This window comes from Lagopus leucura, unplaced genomic scaffold, assembly GCF_019238085.1.
Source record: "Lagopus leucura isolate 7727_CA_CO unplaced genomic scaffold, USGS_WTPT01 Super-Scaffold_100157, whole genome shotgun sequence".
NCBI classification, from domain to species: domain Eukaryota; kingdom Metazoa; phylum Chordata; class Aves; order Galliformes; family Phasianidae; genus Lagopus; species Lagopus leucura.
Window position 1 is genome coordinate 11,476,104 of NW_024962334.1, and position 21,582 is coordinate 11,497,685.

General features: G+C 39.5%; 1 protein-coding gene across 1 annotated transcript in view; it reads right to left on the reverse strand.

The window, feature by feature from the left end:
- Nucleotides 1–3,594: 3,594 nt before the first annotated feature.
- LOC122189519 (CKLF-like MARVEL transmembrane domain-containing protein 8) overlaps nucleotides 3,595–21,582 on the reverse strand; it is a 36,485-nt gene continuing 18,497 nt past the window's right edge. Inside the window, exons 2-4 of the mRNA XM_042888771.1 lie at nucleotides 11,532–11,705; nucleotides 7,027–7,143; nucleotides 3,595–4,360 (exon numbers count right to left, since the gene is read on the reverse strand). Of these exons, the coding sequence (XP_042744705.1) occupies nucleotides 4,277–4,360; nucleotides 7,027–7,143; nucleotides 11,532–11,705 (375 nt within the window). The 3' untranslated portion in view covers nucleotides 3,595–4,276. The remainder of the gene's footprint in view (nucleotides 4,361–7,026; nucleotides 7,144–11,531; nucleotides 11,706–21,582) is intronic.

The following is a 21,582-nucleotide window of genomic DNA, read 5'->3' on the forward strand; positions in this document are numbered from 1 at the left end:
CCCCGGGGCAGCGGGCGGGGCGGGGCCCGGGGTGGCGGGAAAGCGGAGGCAGAAGTTTGTCGGCAGTGTTCTTCGGCCGAGACGGCTCGGAGCTGGGGGGCGGCTCGCGGCGTCGCCTCGCGCAGCGCGTGTTTGCACAGATAGGAGAGCGCGTCTTCCGATCCGCCGCGGCCCAAAGGCAAAAGGTTGTCTGCAGTGGGCAGCAGCAGAGGGGTTCTAGCGGTGCCGGAACGGCTCCGCAGCTGGAATTCAGTCATGCAGAGATACAGTTCGGCAAAGGAAGCTCTACGTTTCCTCAAGGTTAAAAATAAGCGGTTGTGCTTTCTGACAGGAGGGTAAAAACGGCCCCTGAGCTTAGCATCTGTTGCTCCTATAGAAACATCATCCTCTCATGTTTTGTTCTGCAGTTGGAACACGTTTTGTTCACATTTAATATTGAATATTGCCCTGAACAACGAAGGCTGCCGTAGAAGTGTAGACAGGTGAGATCAGATGACGTCCAGCATAAGGAATTGACGTGAGTGAGATGGGGTAGGTGAGTGGAAGCAACCATAGAATTGTAAGTCCTTGGAGTTGGAATGGGCCTTCAAAGATCACCTAGTCCAGCTCCCCTGCCTGAACAGGGACACCACAGCTAGATCAGGGTGCCCGGGGCAGGATCCAGCCTGGCCTTCAAAGTCTCCAGGAATGGTTCATCCACCACGTCACTGGGCAACCCGTTCCAGTGCCTCACCACCCTCACCAAAAAAGATGTTTTCCTTACATCTAACCTAAATCTCCCCTCTTTGAGCTTAAAGCCACTTCCCCTTGTTCTATTACCACAGACCCTGTCCCCTTCTTTCCTGAAGCTTCTGATGGGTTGACCTTACCGATAGAAATGTTTTGGTTGGAAAAGATCCCTAAGAACATCTAGGGCAACAGTCCACCTAGCAAAAGACCAAGCACTGCACTTTGTTTTCAGTGAGGAAACCTACTATCTGCAATAAAAGGCAGTACCTCTCCCATCAAATTTTAACTCCTATTATTAGGTATCAAATGTACAACACTGCCAAATCACACAGAAGTAAAATGCTAGCCGCTGACATTTTAAAGCTGGTTTTCTTGTAAGCCTTATGGAGGAAGGTCCTAGTTATCTCTGTACTTCCCATTAAGAAATATGTTTTTCTTTCCCGCTGACTCAGCTGCTGTAGTTCTTAATTTCTCATGAATTTCTCATTTCTACCCAGTGCAATAGAAATGCTTTTACATTAATGCACGTAGAATGGTTGTATTTTCCACTCAAGAACACAGCCATCTTCTGTAAACCACTGGCACAAACCCAAGTCTAAAACACTTCTGAATTTCAAGTTTTGATTATAATTCTTCTGCTGTTTACTTGTATGATGGTAAATGATACAATGTAAAATACATGGTAAATGTACGATGATGATGACACACCAACAACTCTTTAATTAATGAAATTTGATGGCCAAAAGTTAACAGCAAATATCCTTGCTCTCTAGCACCTCACATGTCTATGTGAGTGCCTCAGATCTTTTAGAGATACCGTTTGTGTGGAACACATTATTTACAATGACAAATAATTTTATTTTGCAAGTTCTCTGATGGTTTTTTTTTTTCTCAATTCTTCTCAGTATCTCTGTGTTAAGAATTTTGCTAATGATTTCATCGGTTCCCAGATGTACTTTCAAAAAAAGCTTCTTCCTATCTTATGAACACAAAGAAATGTCTACAGCCAAAAATCTTCCAAATACTGCTTTATGATAAACTACTGCTACGTTATCTTCTTTATCAATATGAGAACATACGAAAACATGGATCATAGTTGGCAAGTCAGTATTTAAGACTAATGCACCTGGAACAATCAGATAACCTTTTGGAAGCTTTTACCTTTCATTAGGCCTGAAATAGAAGCAGCAACCTTCAGAAGTAATTCTCAGCCTTACTGATCCCTCCAACTTTAACTAGATATTCAGATTGCTTGAAAAACAGTTGGTAGCTGCAGAAGAGATGAGAAATAAGATGAGAAATAGCATACAAAGTAAGATGGCTATCCTTCTTAAGAACAAAGCAGATTAAGTTATGATTTGTGAAACAAAGAAAGCCAAAGATAAAACAAATTCCCACCTAGTACTTTCAAAAATCCAGCAGAATTACAAATTTAATTCCCAGACTTGTCTTTGGGAGACATTCTGCACATCTTCCCTTGAGAATTAGGGCTGAAGATGCTGAGAGGACGTATTTTGCCAAAAGCATTCCCTAACCTACAACTGTATGTTTTTGTCTTTCATTCTTGGGTTTACTCTAACACGTAGTGGCTGTTTTCTAACACACAATTTACACAGTAGTTTTAGGTATAATGGATAAAATGTATTACTCTCTCTAAGCTCATCTCTGTCTTTGTACCTCTATCCACAAGTGTTGTTTGGGCTATGATGTTAGACCAGCCCATCACAGTTATCATGAAACATTTATGCAAACACAGCCATGTTCTTTGAACTTAGATATGTACATCAAATATCATTCAAGAAAGAATTTTTCTTACTTCTCAAGCATTTTCACAGATGGAAAATCACTCATGAGATTTTAATTTTGGCTGTTCCTTGTCACATTTACTCAGTTGACATTTGTATCATTTTTCGGCCTTTGATTCTTTTCCAGCAATGGAAAAGAGCATATGGAACTTTAATGACACATTTTGTCTGTGTAGATAAAATGCATAGTTGGTAGCCCTTCTTCATTCTCAGAACTGGATGATATTAGTAAGCAGGAGACAGCTTGACCTTTGTTATGCAGGCCAGATGCAATTTGCAGACAAATATAGGTATTTAAATAATATCTTGGCTTCCCTTGTATTGAAATTCTGTGACTCTGACAGATAATCAAGAACAAAACCAGGAGATTGGGAACAGAATTAGCTGGCTGCTGATAAATCTTCCTAGCTGCAGGGTGTGCACATAAGGAAGCACACCCCATTTATTCACAGGGAAAAACAAAGAAGATTTTCAAGCAGTGAGATTTCTCTACTACCAAATATATAGTGCAACAAAGTTTTTGAAGACTGGAAAAGCCCAAATCCCCTTAGTGCAAGAATAAGGGGTTTACCAGCAGTCTTTTTTACTAGCAGAAAACTTTAAATAATCACAAAATAATCACAGTCTTGCTCTTTACATAATTCCTGGAAGAGATTCCTTAGGTAATTTGTATTTGAAAGTCATTTGCAAAGGTATTTGTCTTGGAAGTCATAACCTTCCATCACACTTCTGCATAACTCAAAGATATTTAAATATGAGTCAAATTAAAAACTTGATTTGTTAAACTAACAACTCACAAATGAGGCTAGTAAAAATGGAATGAGTGAGGAAATCCTTTGTTTCTACTACTAGGGTCTTGACATTTCTTCTATGGATTTAATCTTCATGTCATTTGATAGCATTTTGAGGCCTACATTTTCAGTACTACAAACTAACAAACTAGCCTCAGTCCTCAGAGAAGCAAGAATTATTACCTTTAGTACATATTTTATGATATTTTCTGTATGTTAAACATTGAGCATTAAAGGTCTGTTGTCTAGAATTGTGCCTTGGAATCTGCTAGATTTGAGAAACCTGTTAAGATAATGTGCTTCATACATACAACTTCTTCAGCAAGCTGTAAGTCTATGTTGTTAATAGGCTTCAAAACCAAACTCATGATTAAAATAGGCTACTGGAATATGTAAACTGACACAACCATCACAATTCTTAATAGCACATATCTGCCTCTGAAAAACAGACAAAATAAGCAAACTGCTGCTCCCTGCTTACAAAACATTCAAAACTGGCTCAATTATTTATTTCTCTTTAAAGCTTTTTGGTATTTTTCTTTTTCACCAGGTCACTTTGTATACATATAATATCAATCTTACTTTTGATTTGTAGCATTCGTTATCAAAAGTACACAGGTGACATTTAAAAAGTTAAATTTACAAAACTGGCACATAATCTGAGTGAAGTTTATTAAAGGTTTAGTTATAACATCTATACAATGTCTAGAAAAATACCGTGTTAATTTTAAAAGAAGCAGTATGAAATTTTATTATACAGTACAAAGTCAGTGTTAGATGTCACTAAATATGATATTATATTATAAATATTCATTTTAATCTAAGTTTAAATATATTTCTTCAATTACAACAGAAATGTTCCAGAAGATCTAATTCTTGTTCCAAGCTTCCATCAAGAAGAGTATAATCCTCAAGACGTTTTATTCTACAGAATTCATTTTAACACAATTTTTACTGCAAAGTTCTTGATCGCCACGATATAAAGCTAAAATATGTATTTCCAGCATAGCAGGAGGTAACCACAAAGGCAAAGAACTGTGGAGAGAAGAGTAAAAATGAATGTCAGAAAAATATTTGAGAGCGTTCTCATTCATTTGAAAAATTAATGATGGTATTTGGATAAAAGCAGCAGAATTGCTAAAATAGTGGTCTCTGGCCTTCTTGTACTTGGGTTGCCATTGCAGTCAACCTCGTTTAAATAAACTTTGTGTAGGAATATGGGCCTAGAAGCAGCTAAAATATAGACTATTTCAACACTTATCTCCACATCATATTGCCTCAGAAGGGATCCTACAGACTGGATGCCCACCAACCCTATACTTGCAGCTTTTAACTTCAGTTGTTTGTAAAGACCAAGCAACACTGTGAGCTCAAACTAATGCCCCCACATTGCAGCTGCTGCTGCATTCCAGGAGCTGCCTGAAGGCCACCTGTGCCTCAGTGTGGCACACTGCGCATCCAGAGAGGTCATTTAGAGCAAACCTAAATTCAAAATTCAGGCCCAGGCATATTCTCAAATGATAGTAATTCCAGTAGTCCTCTATTAATGAATTTATTTCTCAGTGCAGAGAGTGGCAGCAACCTCATTAAGATATCACTACGTTATCAGAAAGTGACTGCAGAAGAAGTCTTCTATAGCAGGCTAGATTTATTTTATATTTGAAGATTTTTAGGAACTACAGAATATCAGTGGTGTTTGAATTCCTTACTGCATATGCAGCCAGAAGCAAAAGAACAGCTGTGAACTATTTCAGTTATACTGATAAAGTCCAATTCAATGCCAGTGGTTAAGTTCCTGCTAATCACTGCATGTTGTTCAAAATAGCTTATGATAAGACCAGAATGTTTTGTGCTGGTAACTGAACGAAATAAAGCTGACATTGCAAACAGGGCAAACACTACTTTTCTTGGAGTTTGGCAGTGGTAGGGACAAGAGGGAACAAAAACAAGTTACAGTAAGGGAAATTTCAATTAGATATTAGCAAAGAAAAAAAAAATCACTGTGAGAGAAATCAAATATGGCAATGTGGCCTTGAGGCATTTTGGAAAATCCATCCTCAGAAATGCTCAAAACTCAAACAGACAAGGCCCTGAGCAACCTGGTGCAAGCTAACCCTGTGCTGGGGGAGGAGAGGTTGGACCAGATGATCTCCAGAGGTCCCTTCCAGCCTAAATATATTTTATGATTCTAGTAACACTTCTCGCTTCTCTCACTGGCCCAGGTAGGCACTGCAGTTCTGAGAGCAAGGCACTACCAGGCATATACACAAGGCAGTAAACTGAGCCTTCCAAAGATTTTGGGTGAGCCTTATCTCATGTAAATTCAATCCGTGGCACAAAAATTTGTAGATGATGATATAAAACCTGGTAACAATAGAAAATTCTAACATTCTCCTTACCAAAAGAATGTTATTTCTTAGAAACTAAAACCTCCATCCAAAATCTTCCCAGTAGAGAAAAGATATCGGAGATGGATGATTTGCTAAACTCTCACAAACATATGTCCATGAAACACTTAATGTGTACAGAGAGCACTATTAAACTACATTTAATAGTTTATTTAGACAGTGCATTAGATGAACATTATTAGGGGGTATTAGAAGAGATTCCAAATATCCCATGAGCATTGGTGCATTTTGCATAAAGCATGAGTCAGCATGGAAGATTATCGAGCAGCAAGTGAGCTCCTGTCAACACCACTGGCTGAGAAGCAGATCAATAATTACAAACTGCCAAGAGGTGAAGATCCTGAACACCACTGAAGTGACAGGGACATAGTTACATCATTCCCAAGATAAAAACAGAGCAGGTGTTCAGGTCTCTGTGTTCATCTCTGTGTAAAATAAGCTTCAGGCAGAAGATAGAATTTGTGAATAGTCCAGAAAGGACAACTGCAGATGCATTAACCATCAGCAAAGTAGCTGTAATTCAGAGTTACTCCAATACAATTGAATTTGACTGCTGTTACCAAAATGAGCAAAGTTCTTCTGCAACTCCTTTAACTTAGCTAGAGAATACCTTCACCTAATCTGGTCCTTATAAAATTAAAAAAAAAATGTTTTTTTTTACCCACTTTGAATGCCTTGGACTTCCAAATCTAAGTAGAAAGTCAGTAATGTCAAAAACAGTTGGAAGTTACATGATTTTTCAAGTGTTGCCCAAGATTATCAAAAGGTGAGCTTGGAAGTCACTGTAGAAATGGTGGCACCATTTCAAGGCCTTCCCACAGTGCTCTGTGCATGGCTCAGCCAACAGAAATTAAATGCACTTTAACCACATCAGTGCAAAGTCAGCTGGGTTAGTTTAAGCTGCTTTGGAAATTGTGTACTGAAGTAACTGAAGTGCACTGAGTGCACTGAAGTAACTTTGTGTTCACCCAATTTGTTCACTCTGAGGTAGAGGCCGTAACTTCTGCTAGAAAGCTAGTAATGAATGGAGGCAGGGAGGGGGAAAACAGTCTGATCTTAAAACCATTACAGCTTTTGCAGCTGTGACTGTCATCTCCTGGTTGAATTCCTAGTTGCCTTCAAAACCTACAAACTAAATTACAGTTATCAGTAGATTTTGTGTGAGTCTCTACTGCAATCTGCAGCTTTTTGAAATCCAGAATGTGTGCATTTCAACCCTCACATCCAGGCAGGCGCTGTTTGGTATCACTTTGTTAAACATACAACTGTGACTGAAACAAAAAATGAACTCACTGAAGAAGCTGCCCAACTGTTGTAATTGTGACTGTCCAGTTCTTTGGTGACTGAAGATGCATCTACAATGGCGGCAATGAGGTACAAAATGAAGGCACTCCCATTAAAACACAGACCCTGTTGAAAAAGAAAATCAAATTAGCAATTCATATGCAAAAACAGTTGTTACCATTTTCTGTTCCAACATTACAAAAATCTCCTCTGAAACACAATGTGCGCATCCAATGTACGCACAAAATGTGATTCTCGATGATTTTACCCTCTTTTAACTTCCTCTCTGTAAGATTAGAATTTAATTGCTTATTCTTAATATTCATGAACGTTAGAGCACATTTTGGACCAATTGCTCGTTCCATCAAACTAAATACTGAAAAGTTTAATTTAAAGCCAGGTACTCTGATTTTCCAAAATTGAAAACAGGTACACAGATTGCTTATCGCAAGCTAAATATTAGGCAGAAAGAATATGAGACTACATGAAAGACAAACAAACAAACAAAACCCAACCCCCCATCTGCAATATTTATGGAACTTCCACAACTTTGTCTTCACTTTTGAAGGAAATAAAGTGGGTACAATTTTTTTGGTGAGTATTCTTTCACCATTCAGTAATTTTCCCTTCTGCCTGTTTCTGAGAGAAGAAAAAGCAAACAAACCACAACATAAAACGAAGGAGGAGAACACTCTGAAAGGACTACCTGGGTCATTGAAAGACCCATCTGTGGCAGACACTGCATTTTTTCTTCCCAGGAAAAGAGTGAATGTCTCAGGGAATCTATGCTCATTACTATGAATGAAGCAAAGCAGATGACCTTCATCTTACATAAAACTACAGAGAATAATCAAGGACAGTTTATTCTGGTTTTGCATGTCAGAGACAACAGGAGGGCGAACATCTGAGAAAAGGCAAACAAAAAGGTATGCGTTTATTTTTCTTTAAGTAAGTAACTTGAATACTTTGACATTAATTACTCATTGCTTATTGGAATTAGTAACTGAATTTAGACAAAGCCCTAGTGTTGTACATGGTCCCCTCCGTTCAGCTTCTGGCTCTATGTTTGCACCTCACAGCATCACACACATATCATAAGCCTTAACTCTTTTGTCCCAGTTGTCTCTAAATGATGCAGAGTGGTGCAGCTCCAACTTATTCATTTCCATGGTGTGACCCAGTAGATGCTGGGGATGTACCTCAATTGTTCATGACTGAATTCACCAATCATGAACTCTGTCACGATCTAAAAAAAAGGAGAGAAATTCAGAAGGCACCCGTGTCTGTCTCACCAACTCCCTCAGTGCACCAAAACACAGGTCAGCACATTGGAGTGATTGGTGTGGGAGCTCCTCACCTCCTTCTCCTTTGCTTCAGAAAGACCTCAATTCCGACTCGGTGGAGCCTGGCTCACTGCCCCACATTCTAATGACAGACAGGGTTCAAACCTTCCTGAAGGGAAGCCATTCCCCAGAAACTTGCTTTCTCAGCTACGAGCCCTTCCAGAGAGCAGCATGCTGTGCTGTCATCTGTTATCCACTCAGTTTATGAGAGGTCTGACCAAATTCATGCAAGCTGCAGAGAATTCACATTCTCCTGTGGTTTTAAGTCCTTGCAGCTTCAGGACATTTGGAAAAGACCCACCTACCTGCATTTCTGCAGAGAACACAGGGCAGTGCCTCAGCACTCAGCTGAAGCCCAGCACAGGGGACTTGAGGTTTTATTCACACACTTGTGAGTGGCTTTTATCTCGCCTGTAGCAGCTCATCTAATAAAATATAGTATCTCCTTGTACAAATCACCTCTTCTATCTAGGTATTACAGTAATAAAATATCAAACAGTCAATTTTAGGATAGGGTGCCAAAAAGTGGAAAGCACAACTTCTGCAGTGCACTGATTTTCCAACTTCAAACTTGATTGCCTAGAATATTTGTTGTTGTTATTTTTAAATTTCCCGTTCCAAAAAGACTCAATTACCTTGGAAAGCTACAAATCCCTGCAATATCTTGTCATGTAGAAAAAAAAGCACATAATTTTTTAGAAGTGCTGCTTTGGGAAATAACACTGCTAGGGAAGATGGAATGCAATGCAAGCTGATTGGGCCGTTTACTGCCAATATATTACTCAAACCAAATGGTTCATGCTAAATTACCATCTGCTTCTTAAATTCAGATCTACCCAATTTTAAAAGCTTCCATTGATTGTTTTAGCAAAGAACTGGCCCTGTTAAGCAGAGTCACTTCTGAAGCACATCCTTTGGGTTAATTTGCAGTAAAGTAACTGCATCTTAAGCAATTTGGTAACGTGCTTAACCTGCAAAAACCCGGTTTGTGGCAGGGAAGTCCAGATGTAACTTTGGATACTGCATACAACAGGCACAGTTTTAGCTAACTGTTGCCTAAGGAGGAAGAACAATAATTAGCAAAGACCAATACTTTGGGGAATGGGGAGAAGGTGGCTGTAAACTCTCTGAAAAGGTGTGACATTCAAGAGGTGTGTGTCACGCCCTCCTGCATGGGAACTGCTGAGTCACAGCCTGAACCTCTGATTGATCACCTGAGGTGAGCACTGAGTCAGCCAGAGGAGCACAGCAATTTACCTGTGCTGCAGGAAGGGGTGGAGCCAGGCTGCATCCCTCCTAGACCTATTTAAGAGCTGGCTACCAGTGGGGAAGGATCTCTTCTGGAGATTGCCTCTGCTGGTGTTTTGTAGGTGAGCCCAGCATAAGGGTAAGCTTTCCATTTATTCTCTTTTGTTATCATTGTCCACTTTGCCTAACTCTCTTGATTATATTGTGATTGTAACATCTTGATATCTATTGATTATACACCTCCTCAATGAAAACATTAAAAACATCTTTCTGAACACGTTGGCCAGCCAGGAGTGGCAGAGGTTCAATTCACAGGCTGCTCCCAATAGCTCTTTCAATACCTCAGGGCAAAAGAAGCTGAAATCCAAGCGTCTTTAGTTTGTTTTGCATTTTCTCTTCAAATTATCTTGTACCACAGAGGGAGAGTACCTTTTGGACCTACAGTACTTTTTGGACCTACATTTGGGTGATCTTATCTACCATACATTTGGAACTCAGAGCAAGAAATATACTCAGTTTCAAGCAGAAATTAATCAAGAACTGCAGCTTGTCTGCCACACAGATCAGGGGCAACTCATTTACTTGCAGCTGTTGCCTGGTAATAGTGTTGAACTGATAAAAGAAGGGTAATAACTAAAATTGTAACAAAATGGATACAAAGATGTTTTTCCTTTTGAATGTACTTTACTTACACTTAATGGAATCGGGAAGAAAAAAAAAACAACGCACACTTCTAACCATACCCAGACACATTACTGCTGTAATTGAAATAATCCAACATTTCTATAGCGTTGTTATAGCCTTCAAGGTAATTGCTGGTCGTGAAACTTGAAAACAGAGAAGCTATCTGAGCATAATCCTTGTTGCTGTTATTAGTAATTGCTATAGCTAGCTATTTATTACAGCAACAAAAGGGAAGGTGAAAAGTGTACTCAATTTTAGTCACATACACTGTTTGCAGCATAGAAGTCAAATATATTTTATCATAAAAACAGCAGAATTCTCACTAATAGCCCTTATCTAGTAGAAAAAGAGAGAAAAGCAGTATTTCACTGTATCAAACAAATGCAAAACCAAATTTATGTTATTTGCTGTATGGGTTACAAATAGCCAGTTGGCTTATGTGACAATGACATTTAGAATCTATTCTCTTGAAAATCAGCATGTTATGAAAATCACACAAATATATAACACTCATTTGTGTAACTAGCAGGATTTCTTTAAATAACAAAACTTAGACCTGAATTTCAAATACCTGTGAATTTTTTCTCCAATTACATTAGTTGTTCACCTAATTTTCATATAGTCTTGAGCTAAAAGCAAAGGGTTATGTGGCAGGTATTTTACATACATATAACACTAATAATTTACAGCACCATTTTCACTCTAGCTGTATATGGCTAGTGAGACTGCTGCTTCCTCTCTAAGCAACATTTTATTTTCACTTAGCAGAGGAAGACTTAAGATCCGTGCTTTAAGAAGCTTTAAGATCCGTGGTACCATTTCCAACTCATGGTGTTGATTCCTGTAGGGATTCCCACTGTTTAAGCCATACAACTGAGTCTGTTAGCTCAAACGCAGTGACAGATTCATTCTTTGTGGGATGTAATCACTAAAGGGTGAAAAATGGGCCACTGTGCATAAATATGAGTCACACACATTATTAAAAATCAAGTCACTAAATCGATCGATGAACAGAACAGTGAAACATCACAAGAAAAGTACTTTAAAAGGGTAGTACTGTCTGAGTAGAATGAAGGTTAAACACTGCAGGGATGCAGAGACAGAAATTAGGGGAAACAACTGCAAAAAGCACCAGTACGATTGGGTAACTGCAGCTGTAGGATATGTAGGATAATATGCAGTATTTTATTCTCTTCACAACCCAGCAAATCCAAAACAACAATGAGCAGATGTATTTACCACTGTGGTCCATGGCACCTGGGGGATCCTGGTGTAGGTCATGGTCATGTAGATGATCAGAAAGAAGACAGTGAGGACCCAGTAAAACACAGCTACAAACATCACCCAGCCAAAGGCTGGATATAGGAAGTATTCTGTTCCAGCGATCAGAGTCCACACCAGCAGCCCTAATATCTGCAAAATTATGGAGAAGAAAGAAATCAGTTACACAGTCTTAGACTTCTTATATTTGTGCTAGGTCAAAGAACACCACCACTGCCAACCACATAGTCATCTCATGAGCCGAGCTGGGGTGCTGTACTGATCTAACTACATACAACAGTAATCTAACAAAAAGGAAGAACAAATAAAACTGGTTTTGCTGCACCAGGAGGTTGCAAAAAGAAGGGCAGAAACGATGCATCTCAGTTTTGACTTAGCCCACCTTTCTCTATTATGAGACCATACCTGTGGTGGTTTTACAGCTAGATCTCAAAAGTATTGCTCATTTTAAATAATATTTAAAAAACAGAGAAAACATCATAGATAACTGTGTTTGAATTCTAGCCTGCTAGCTTACATGCATTACTCTGCAGTCAGCAAGAAGCCTATGAAGGACTGCTGGGACCTTCAGGTCCCACCTGCTACAATCATGGGTAACCAAGCACTTGGGGTCTAGGTCAAAATGGTCCATAAAACAGAAACTGTGTGGAGTGTCAAGCACTACAGATGTAAAACAAGTCTCAGAACCTTATAATAGAGGGAGCAGTACAGTATCAACAGCCACCTGTAATGCTCTGCTGGACCAGGTTGGGTATATTATTGTATGCCACAGTTCTTGAAGCATTTCCAAAGTGATCGGCCATAAGAAGCAGAAATCCTAATCCATCAGTACAGGGAAAAGAACCTTTCCTCTTGATCCTGAACCTGGCAATCTGTTCACGTCTGACTCAAACAAAATACATCAGCCGGGGATTTTAACATGCAATCTTCTGCTTCCTCTAGGGTTAGCTGATCTCCAGTGCATTAAGGGAGATGCAAACAAATCAGAAGCCAAATGGATGACAAAGAGATTTGCCAAGGGGAGAAAAGCTGTGTGTTTTACAAGGTCTCCAGAGATTATGAAATATTAAATAATTTTTTATTTTAAACCTTTCATATATTTATATATTTAAAAGCATTTTACTGCAATCTGTCTTGGGAACTAAAATCCTTTTGTTTGAAATAAGGCTCACCTCTTTTCGCTATCTGGACTACGGTGAAATTGCCTAGCAGAGATAAGTGAGAGGAAGACAAAATTGAAGAAAACAGCACTTATTAAACAGACAACATCCAGAGCAAAACAGACTAGGAAACCTTCCATGTCAATATCTTGTCTCTGGCAGTGGTTAGTGACAGATGCCTGAAAAAGTACATAAGAATAGATGACACGGCAGTAGCATTTCCGTGGTCTGTCTCCCAGGCTTTCAGGAACCTGTTGTGGAGAGCCTTCCTGAGCCAAAGTGATATCCTTGTAGCCCTTGGGAGGGCAGTTCTGCCATAGCTCCATCTGCATCAGCGCTGGCCCCATTCCCACGTAACTTGTTGGCCATGGTACCATTTACTCTGCAATTGCAGAATTCTGCATGTATTCATAACGATACATTTCTAAACATTACATACGAGATAAAACTATCCCGTTAAACAAGAGTTTACTACAACCTGTCCTGCTAACTTTTAGCAGCTGACACCTATTTACTTTGTCTTCAGTTCATCTTCCAAACTGCCAGACAAACAAAAATCAGCCTTCAGTTTGTTGTCTTGGGCATTCACAGTATATTCCCACATAATATTCCTATTTTCATCCACTTCTACACCATGTACTCCTAAAAGAACCACAAAACTGTACAATCTTTTTGTCTTTTTTATAGAAAAAAAACCCACAAAATGGTATTTTAAGAATTTTAATTTCTTTCACCATTTTTTTCCAGCTTAGCAATATCTGGAGCACAAATTTTATGGGGAGTGACTGAGAGAACTGGGATTGTTCAGTCTGGAGAAGAGGAGGCTCAGGGGAGACCTGATAGATTTGATGCACTACAGCTGGCTTGGGCTGGGCTAACAATTCCCAGTTCATTCCAGATACCAGGTGAGGGCAGCATTGCCTCACAAGAACAGTTCTGCTGGCATTAACAGGATAGTCTAAAATACAAAGTTACCGGCTCAGCAATGCTTCTGACAGTTCACTCTAATTCTAGTTCCATTCCAACCACATTTCACTAATAGCAGCAATTCGGTTAATAATGCCTTAAATTACACAAACTATACATGATTAGATTAAAAACCAACTCAATTTTAGTGCAGCAACTGCTTTCAGATTATACAATCTTGATAGGCCATTTAGCTCACAAAATGCCCTTTTCTTGCAATACAAAGATGCTTCCTGTTGTGCCCATGCTCATTAACCCAAATTTAAATTCATTATCCATAAATTATATCAATGAATAATTGGTCTCATGCTTAATAAACAGCTATTAAAGACAGATTTATCCTCTCTCTGAGTTGCCGGTACAACACCATCAACGGAAACTTGGGAGACAAAGAAAACAGAGAAATGTAACGTCATTAAACACCTAAGAACAACAGTGTGGGTTCTGAGTGAGCTTTAAAAACAGCCAGATAACTTCAGTAGAGCAGTATAGCAGATAACTAACTTCATCACAAATGAGATTGGTCAGAACACCTCAGCATAGGCAACGATTATTTCTGAAAATGGTAAAAACTTTGCAAGCAGCAAGTTATTAAAAAAGAAAATTCCAAAGTTACACGAGACCACTAAAGCTACACAACTGCACAGTGCAACTATTCAGACTGTGGACCACAGCAGTGGTGGCATTCTCAGTTAACTTTCCTCCAGCAAAACTCTAACTTGTGATTACTCTCTGTCTTTCAAGAATACTTTAATATTGAAACGGCTGTACATCTTGCTTGTATCTCAAAGAACTGCTTTTAATGTGTGTTTGTAGCTCGCCTGCGTCAATGGCAGACCAATCTGTCTAAGCAACTGAGATGCACCATGGGTTTCTCAGATTTATATTCTTTACCAGTTCTTGGTTCATATGCAGCGTAACTTTGATGGGTTGCATATTAGAGTGCCCCTGACATTTTCAGTTAGATCCAGATAGTCTTACCGCATATTACTGGAGCTGACAGGCTGAAATAATATTTCAGATTTCTTGATTAGATCTGAAAAGGTCAGACCAGCTCATGGTCAACAATTCACTCTCTGTGTAGTTAAATGATATGGCAAACAGTTTTATTGCTGATGTAAACACATGCAATAAATTGATTTAAAGTTCACGCTGGCCGACAGTACCTACAAAATACCTTAGGTGTCAAAGGAACAGAGACAGCTAGACAAGTCTTTCATTATTAGCTTGTCTTTTCAGCATGTTAAATAGTGAGATCGCTTCTGTGGTGTAAAAGCCTGTCTCCTAGTGTTTTGATTGTCCCTTACATTACATGTTTGCTGTTCAACAGATCAGTACAAAGTGGATGACACTCGTGCATCTGATGGAACCGAGAATACCACTTCTGCTGATTTAGTAACGAGCCTCCCTGCTGGGAATAAGGGCTATGGCTACATCCAAATGGCATCCAAATCAGCTCCTAGTGCACAGAACGTGGCAAATGAGTGACAGGTAAGCAACACTGTAAAGCAGAGACCAGCTGCAGTACCTGAGAATGCTCACAGCCACTCAGTGTGTACACAACTAGCTTCATGGCTACAGACTGGCCAGAAGACAAGGAGACCTCCATTCAGCAACTGGGAAAGGCCCAGATCTCATAATGCTACAATGGATTGCTAATAGCTAAATGTTTCATTTACTGACCGGTCAGAATATGCTTATCTAGAGTTATAGGAGCATACTGTGATGCTGTCAAAAAGACTTTGAGAAAAGGAAGAACAAACATCAAGAAGAAAGAAGAAAACAATGCATGTGGCAGCTGATGGCAGGGGTTGCTGGCTTATGAGGCTAGCGGGGCTTCTGCAGCTGGGTCTGATATTTCAGGTTGGGTAGGAGATAAGGATTTTACTCATCAGTAAATCATAAAGGCAAACAGTTTTCCCTTGTTCATTGCAGTCTATGATTTCACCTTGGATATCTCTTTTGTAATTATTTGGCTACCAGTTGCCCAGGTATCTCCATTACTGCATTAATATGTCAAATCTACTAATGCATACTTCAGCAGTTGGCAGACACCATAAAAAGGAAATAATTCTGTAGCAAAGTCCAATATTATTGAGCGTGCAAGTTTAAAATTAGATGCTTAATTGCATATTCAAACTCTTAAATAAGTGCCATAATTTATCTGCAGTGCTAAGAACTTCAGAAGTATCAGACCACATAGAGATATGAAAAACAGAGGCTTTGTAGCCTAGCAGATGAGATGCATCTCGTCTCATGTTGCTGGTACAAGCAAGCAAGTAAGAAATAAGAGTGAGCTTCGATCTGTGCATCCGGTTTCGCTTTCAGAAGCAGCCTGAAAACTGCAGAACTGAATGTGTACTTGCAAACTATATTCTAAAAGCCCATGATGTTTTCTGTGACACTGTTCTGGTGATGTTAATGTTGCAAAATCTGCAGTGTTCATCCTGACTGGTTAACACAGTAACACAGTTACAACAGCATATGCATCCCTTTCAAAGAAAAAAGAAGGCTCACTGTGGTAGAACTGGCAGGGAGAAAAACCCAAGGCCTGTCTCATTTCATGAAGTAAAAACTATGTGGCATGCTTGCCTGAAGCTTTCTGTATTTATCCTAGAGATGCTTTCCAAGACCATTTTGGTTAGCTGTATGCCTAAGTATTGTAGGATTTATGCAGCATTGCTACTGGCTGAGATGGAAATGACGGGAGAAGGAGAGATGTGCATTTGCAGAAACAGTTTTCTTCCATACTCAAGGCACCTAAATATGGACAGGCTCCAGCAAACAGAAAGCAAGACGTCTTGCATCTCCTTCCTAAGAAAGCAGATTTACTACCAGAACAAAGAGAAACCATTCTATATTACTGCACATCTTTATTTCACTCTTAAATCACAATCTAGGAGCTACCTCAGCAGCCTATGAATGTCTCACCCTCAGCCTTTTCTTCCCTAGGCTACTCTCAGCCTGCAAAAAAAAAACCAACCAGGGAGTCTGCAAGCAAGGAGAGCACAAACACTTCTCGCACACCAAAATGAAGGATCGGATACCCTGACTCAAACTGTCCCAGAAGGGAGGTAGGGTGAAAAGATAATGAAAGAGAAAAAAAGAAGGAGAAAAAAGGGTATTCCTTCCCTATTGTTCCTGTAAAATATAGCCAGGACAGTCAGTTATCATAATAGGAAGATTTATTTGCCCTATACTTGATGGATGCAGAATGATTTTTTTTCTTCTTGCTAAGACTACATGAAATAAGTGTTTGCACTGCATTTAAATAATCTCTTTAATTGGGACTTTTGAGCTCCCACACAATACATGAAGCCATATCCATCAATTTTGTCCACTGCCACTAGAGGGAGAAAAGCCACTGCTTTTGTAGAAAAACGTTTCATGATCCCTCATGCGTTCCAGATGACCACTGGCAGCGGGCGATTGATTTCCCTGCCCAAGAATCACCTGCCCAAAGATAAAGAATGGTGGTGGGGAAGAGATGGAGCAAGACACCGAAATTACTCTCAGTGCCCCCTAATACTAAGGGTGCCATTTGCATACAGTACCCAAACGCAGCAGCCTGGAAGTGTGCTCTCAAATAAAGCCAAGAGCTTGGTTGAGTCATATGGAACAGTATGACAAAGCTTTCAGTCAATTAGAGAGCATGACTTTGATGAATTAGAGAGAATGACTTTGATAGTTTAATTCCATACTGACCATGATGCACACAACAACAAAACCAAATGTAAATTCAGCTACAAACTACTCAAAATGGGGCTCATTTATTTGTTTTACTTAAAGAAAAAAAGAAAAAAAAACAACACTTGTATTTTAAAATCATATTTTAGAGTCCATGAAGGAAGAAAGACTAAGAAAAAAATATGGTGAAAGTATACGAATAGTAGATAAATGAAATTCCTGTCCAGACTAAAGTACAGCTCAACAATCGCTTTAGCTTAATGCTGGCAAATCTTGTTTTGTGTTCAGTCAGAAGAAAAGGTGACTCATATTTGGCTACATTTTAGAGAAATGCAAGAGCCTTGCTGAACTACCTTTGAAATGTCAAGCCCATGTTAATTCTTGTACTTTGTAATAATCTAAGCAATACACTGTCTTAGCCTGACTTATGTCTCTGTTTCAGTTGCAAGCACTTTTTTAACATGAAACACTACATCAGGTTGACATCAGCCAGTCACTGCCCTTCTTGTTACTGATAACATCGCACTGGAAGTATTTATTTTGCTGAGATCTCCTCAGTGAAGGAAAGGTCTGAAGTCCACCCAGGCTGTCTTCTTTTGTGACAGCTCTGTGCAATAAACTGCGCTTCTATAGACAAAAATCCTTTGAATTCCTATAGTTTCACAGGTTGTACATCAAATGAAAACAGGCTGCTGTGTTTCTGTTGAGAGTTTTTCAGGGCTTGTCATTCCTAACAGAATTCAGAAAGCCACAGTTCTTGCAGAAACATCCAAGTGGTCATAATGGACACACACAGAGAGTATTTTATGATTAATGAAGTACCGCTCTTAGCATCAAACTCGGCCTTAGCATTGGAACTCTCTCCTATGTTTGAAAATGTTTCTATTCATAACAAAAAGGTGGAAAATTGAGTCCCTTCTAAAGAAATTTCTGAAAACTGTCAGATTAGTTTTAATATTATTTTTACGCAATCTTCAAATTTTCTGTCACACTTTTGGCTCCATAGCAGCAACAGCAAGCACCCCTTGTGAAAGTGAGGGCTTGAAATGCTGGCAACACTCACCATTACTGGAAAGTAGAAATCTCTCACAGAGTTGTTTTTTAGGACAGCTTTCACTAGAAAGGAAATCATGGGAGGTGGAAAGTGTCCAAACATGCTCCAGAAGTATGTTTTCCCTACAGTGAACTCTTACTTAGGAGCTTAGTCCAAACCTTCCTACAAACCACACAGAAAACCTGTAGATCCAGGATTGAAATTGTTTAAACTCATGCTCACTGGAGAAGATTTCATTCAATAGGGAGGATGGGATGGTCATTTCGGAGTGAGAACTCAAAGACCTTCAAGAACAGACAGACAGAACTCTAATGGCTTTCCCACAGCTCCAAACAGCAAGGAAGTCTTCCCTCAGTAGCTCCAATTCCCTAGGAAAGAGCCCCAAACCACCTTCATCTACAGGACAAGGGCCAGACCTGCTCACACCTGAGTCAGTAGAGAAGAGCCAGTTCTGATAATTAGTATATGATGCTCATTAGCCAGATCAGTCACATGGTGAAGATGTACTTACTTAGCTAAAGCATGTGTAAATAAAGATATGGGATTGACATTACAGCATGAGGGTGAGCCACCTTGCAAGAGTGCCCAAGAAACTGTAAAGTCTCACTGGGAAGAACTGCGAGAGGGAAGCACACACTGGCTGGCACATAAAGCATCAAGTTGGAAACACTTTTCTGAACAGAATGGGTGTTGCTATGCTGCAGCACTTACTGGGCATAAAATCAATAGGACCTCAGCACACCCCGATTTAATGTTGATTTAAGATGCCAACTCAGATGAATAAATCACATGGCACTCCTGTTCTCACATTCATAGATGAGATCACTGACTCTGCTGCAACTCATCAACTCATATATGAAGAACCTTCTACAATATGGTGCTACAGCTCACTGCAACCAACAGCTGAGGAAAAGAACTCAGGAGGGGCAGAGTAAAGAAATTGTCCTGTCCATCCCAGCAGCATACTACAATACCGAGCTCTTGCTTCATCTGAGAAACATGCAAGGAATGTGTGAGACTGGAGCTAGCGCCGCTCATGCAGACCAAAAAGAAAGAGTGAATGAAAACAACTGAAGATGTTCTCTGGAAAACACATCCCATCCCATAACCATCAAATTTGTGCAAATAAAAAAGGGTTTGCTACATTTACCAATACATTTTTTTTTTTGTGGAAAAATTATTGGAGGCAGGATAGTGAATATTCATAAATAGACAAAACAAAAAATTGAGCTTGGGTTATAATTTTTTTCCATGTGATCAAAAAAAAGCAAAAAAAAAAAAGAAAGCATTAGAAACTGTTAGAAATGGAATAGAATAACAAAAACTCTAACAAATAGTACACCTCACTGTTCTTTACAAATCAGTAGTGTACCTGCACATTGGAAATGTTCTGCTGATACAGGCTGGTTTAGCAGTAGGGATCAGTATTTAAGTTTAAGGACCAATATACTAGTTTAGCAAAAGGAATCAATGAGTGCTTGTTCTAAAACTTTCCATTGTAACTGCTTGGTGTGTGAACAGCCTTATTTTTCTCATTGATTCTGCTTCACAGGAGCACTGGAGTCACAATAGACTACTTTTATCTTTGCTGGTACATGGACTTCTTCCTTGGATTTCACATATATTGTTTTGAATTAGAGTGCACTACGATAGAAAGTTGCTCATATGGCCTAAGAAGTAATGGAAATTTGCCAAACTGGGGAAAAACAGCAAAAGGCCAGCCAAATGTCACTGTGATGAAGCTGATAGAGAAATAAAGGGGAGGAAGAAGTTGGTCGTATGGTTACCTTAGATACAACTGTGCATGCCCAGAAGGATACTGGCATATATTATTGAGTTCTTGCAAAAGAAAGAATATGTATGTCAATGTATTATATTTGTATGTCTTAACTGTTTAAATGTAGAACTTGAACTCTGTGAGCGCGTGCTTGATTTGTTGTCTCCTGGTACATATCGTGAGGAATAAGGGAATACCACTTTCTAACACTACACTGAAGTCAGAGAGTTTTCTTCCCAGATTTCAGATGACACTGTTCATCCCTCTCTCCCATTTCTAAAATAATTCAGTAGGCTTAAGCAAGGCACCAAGAATGGCTCCTGCAAGAAATGAAATTTAAAGCTGGAAAAAGATGACTTCTGATTTTCTGTTCGAGACAGAAGGAGGATGTGACAGAAGTCTGCAGTGCTGGGTGGCATAAAGGGAGCAAGGAGTGGGTTAGGCCTCACAACAGAAGAAGCAGCCAGCTAAACTATCAGACAGAAAGCTGAAAAAACAAGCAGAAGTAAGTGGTATTGCAAATAAAACAGAAAACAAGCAAAATAACACAACCCAACAGTAACAAAAAAACAAAATCTGATAAATAGCCAAATTGTGGAATTCACTGTCACAGGATACAATGGAAATCAGAAATAAGAGAGTTTTAGAAAACATACAAACTCCTAGAAGCCAGACTAGCCCATGGCCATTACCTGTATACATGACATTCAACACACAGCTCTCAGCTCTGGAAATTCCTAAATGCACAACTTGTCAGAAGCCAGTAAACTACCATGGAAGGCTCTTGCTCTGTGAGCTCCCCTTCTCACACTCCCTCATAGGTTTCCAATATTACTGATTATTAGAGACAGATTAGCAGATCAAACAGCCCAATGATCCTATCCATTACAACCACCATGATGCGCTGCTGGTTTAATTGGCCTTACTTCCCTGCAGGATACCCTGGCAACTGAGTGCTGGAAGCTGCAGAAGTTTTGGCAGACTAGGATGAGACAGCCACACAACACATCAACACGTTTTTTCTAATGCAGGGCTATGAGGAATGACCTCACACACCAGCAAAAAAACTGGCCTGAAAGATACCTTTACCAAATCTATCTTCTCAGCAGAACTCTGGTTGATCATTAACAAGTCATTAAAATGTGTACAAAGCATAAAGATTGGTCCATGTCCCAGGGCACTTTCCACATTAAAGGCTTTAAGGTTTTTGTGGGCTGCATTTGGGAGCACACATCTGCTTACCAGCTGCCTACCAATGCCTGTAAATCCCACCTTAACACTTATGTTTTGCCTGAGGAATGACACACACAGAGTTTATATAGGTAATGCACTTTGCCATGCATTACACATGCATTAATTAACTTG